Source organism: Penaeus monodon, chromosome 36, assembly GCF_015228065.2.
Source record: "Penaeus monodon isolate SGIC_2016 chromosome 36, NSTDA_Pmon_1, whole genome shotgun sequence".
NCBI classification, from domain to species: Eukaryota; Metazoa; Arthropoda; class Malacostraca; order Decapoda; family Penaeidae; genus Penaeus; species Penaeus monodon.
Genome location: NC_051421.1, coordinates 19,264,284 through 19,267,569, shown reverse-complemented (window position 1 = coordinate 19,267,569; position 3,286 = coordinate 19,264,284). Strand labels below are relative to the sequence as shown.

Sequence of the window (3,286 nt, the reverse complement as noted above, 5' to 3'; positions counted from 1 at the left end):
TATATATATATATATATACATTATATAATATATATATATATATATATATATATATATATATATATATATATATATATATATATATAATACACACACACATACACACATTCTCATGTTTATCTTCTCGTTGCGTTTGTGTGTTCTAGTTTGATAAATACAAAAAATCCTACCTGGAAATTTTCAAGATAAAGACAGGAAATTTGTGTGCACGAGTAAATCAGCAAATAGACACTTAGACTTCCTGTCCATTGAGAAAACGGATGAGTCAACTGTAGGATTTTCGAATTCTTGACTGCCAATAGAATCTTGTATCTTCACACACACACACACAAACACACACGCATATATATGTATATATATAACGTCAAACAGAACCAACATAATAGAATTAACAGAACTGAAGAAAGATCTACGCAAATTGACACATAAAAAGTAAACGAAACACCCGATTTCGGAAACCATTAAAGTAGCTAAAACGAGACTCCAAACAGGAAAATCAAGTACAATAAAGAAATGACGTAAAGGAAGTATGAAATTCCAAAAGTGGGAGACTTTTATGAGGCTTTATACAGCACCGATGACCACTCACGGACAGAAGTAAATGCAATGAACTGAGGAGTACAGAGCTTCACAACTGAGGAAATAAAGTCATCACTAAAAGGCCGGAAAGTGGAAAACACTAAGACAGGACAGCAGTGGCATAAACATCGCAATAAATGCAGGAGAAATTGCATCAATAAAACTAGCCACCAAATCCCTGATCAGTGGTAAAGCTTCGAACGCTTGGAAAATGAAGCAATTATTTATTTCACAAAAGAGATGATACAAAGGATCTAAATAAATACCGACTCATAAGCCTCAGTTATCTACAAATTGTAAACAAATGTCATCGACACACTAGGTTCGAACCAGCAAAGAGAACAGGCAGGTTTCGGCAGTGGATTCTCAACAGCAGGCCACTTCCACAAAATACCAAATAAGAGAAAAAGAAATTAATAAATACAGTACACGTTGCGTATGGCATTAATCGATTCAACTCAGTAATAATAAGAACAGTATTGCAAACTATTCGAAAGCAAGAAACATAGGGAATATTCCATCTCGTAATCTATAACAGAATATTGACTGGAATAAACACAGATGCAACAGCGACCATTAAGCTCCAAGCCGAAACGGACAAAATCTATACCAAAAAGGGGTTCGACAGGGCGACACCATCTCGCCAAAACTGTTTATATCTTGCCTTGGTGAAATATTTAACTAGCTAGATTGGTGGAGAAAGGGAATTAAAATGGGCAAGCATTTAAACAATCTAAGATTTGCAGACGTTCTTGTTCTCTTCGGCGAGTCAGAAAATGAACTGTAGCAATCAATACAGAAAGTTTGAAAACTGGACTGAAGATAAACTGGAAAAAGAAAGTCATGTTTAACAGTCGAACTCAATTTGAACAGATAATTATGCACGCTAAAATTAATTGAATGCATCCTCCCAGTCATGATATATGGGTCAGAAACATAGGCCGGAAAATGGAAAGGCCTACGTCCTCCAGTGTCATGAAACAGGCAGACGATGATACACACACAAACACACACACACATATATATGTATATATATAAATATATATATATATATATATATATATATATATATATATATATATATATATATATATATGTATATGTATGTATGTATGTATATAGGATATCAAGGAAAGGAAACACATTCTGCAGTGAGAAACGGATTTATTATCATGGAGATTTATTTCGTTGTCTCTGCTCCTTCCGCCGGTCGAAGCCAGCGGCCGCCGGCATAAGGACCCAGAGCACAAAGGCCACGGCGGCCATGCCGGCCAAGACCAGCATGCTTGCCGAATAGCTCTCGCTCAGGTCTCGGATCAGGCCTGGAAGAAACGCTCGAGTTGAGAGGAATTCCAAGTACTTCGGATTACAGAAATTCTTTAGTGCTTACTCCCAAAATGTACATAAACGCACACATAAACAAACACACGCACAACTAGAGAAGAGAGAGAGAGAGAGAGAGAGAGAGAGAGAGAGAGAGAGAGAGAGAGAGAGAGAGAGAGAGAGAGAGAGAGAGAGAGAGAGAGAGAGAGAGAGAGAGAAGAGAGAGAGAGAGAGATTCACTGTCGAAGCGTACTCACCTATCGCCGGGCCAACGGTAACAAAGCCAATGCCAACCAGCATAAATGTGGCACCGATTGTGGAGGTCAGTTTTTCCAGGCCCATGTAGTGCACCATGATGAGGTTATAGATGCCCATGTAGCTGCCCACTCCGAAGCCCCACACACCCATGACTACAGTCAGCCATTTTATGTCATGGATCATACTGAATGCTGCAGAATAAAATCGAATCTCAACGTTTTAGGACAGAAATGGAGATTTTAAAAATTAAGGATATCTAAAGGTACATGCTAAAGTAGCGCATTATTATGCCTTACCTGCAGTCGTTGCAGCAATGGTGGCCGTACTAGCCATGTAACAGGCTCTCATGCTGAACTTTGGCCAATCGGATAACACCGAGACGATTAAACGAGCGACTAAATTGCACACAGCAGACGTGGTAACACACAAAGCTGCATCCTGGAGAGAGTAACCTGCTGCTTGCACAGCAAAAGGCATTAACGCAATAAAGTTTAGCCAACTGTTGAGAGTGAAGGCCCCACTCACAGCGATGATTGCAGCTCTCGGCGACTTTAGGATGTGGAGATTGGTGAAGGTGCCGCGAATCACTCGCAGCAGCAGCCTCCAGACGTGGGTCTTGGACTGCTCGGCCAAAGGCTTCCGCGAACCGGTCCTGATCGGGCGGAAGAGGGCGGCGCCGACGCAGCAGTGAAGCACTACAGCGCTCGTGATGAGTGTGGCTCCCGTGTAGTCGTATTCTTCTTGTAGGAACCGTACCAGGAGGGGGGCTAAGATGGGCCCTGTGGAGACGCCTGCCATCATAATGGCGTTTGCTATTCCGCGTCGCTTGACGAAGTAGTGTGGAATAATCAGGAAGCACAAGTTAGATAAGAGACCGCAGCTAATCCCTGTGAATAAAATGAAAAGACATCATTTTCCTTTTATTACCCAAAATTTATCATTCCTCTTCAGTCACCCAAATGTATAATACATATTTGAGATGCCACACTCCCTTGTCCTTTGGATGACCAAAACAAAGCTGACCTCCTATAATGGAGTACGGAGAAGAGCAGGAAACCTGACGATGTGGCGAATGCTGACAGCAAGAGGGAAGCGGACACGCCGAGGGAGCAAGTCAAGGCCACTT

At 41.3% G+C, this 3,286-nt stretch overlaps 1 protein-coding gene across 1 annotated transcript in view; it reads right to left on the bottom strand.

Moving 5' to 3' along the window:
* Positions 1 to 1,726: 1,726 nt before the first annotated feature.
* The window catches only part of LOC119595486 (monocarboxylate transporter 12-like), a 4,818-nt gene continuing 3,258 nt past the window's right edge, over positions 1,727 to 3,286 (bottom strand). Inside the window, 5 exon segments of the mRNA XM_037944611.1 lie at positions 1,727 to 1,901; positions 2,160 to 2,351; positions 2,457 to 3,047; positions 3,184 to 3,199; positions 3,201 to 3,286. The exon segment at positions 3,201 to 3,286 is cut by the window's right edge and continues 169 nt beyond it. Coding sequence (XP_037800539.1) covers positions 1,750 to 1,901; positions 2,160 to 2,351; positions 2,457 to 3,047; positions 3,184 to 3,199; positions 3,201 to 3,286 — 1,037 coding nt within the window. The 3' untranslated portion in view covers positions 1,727 to 1,749.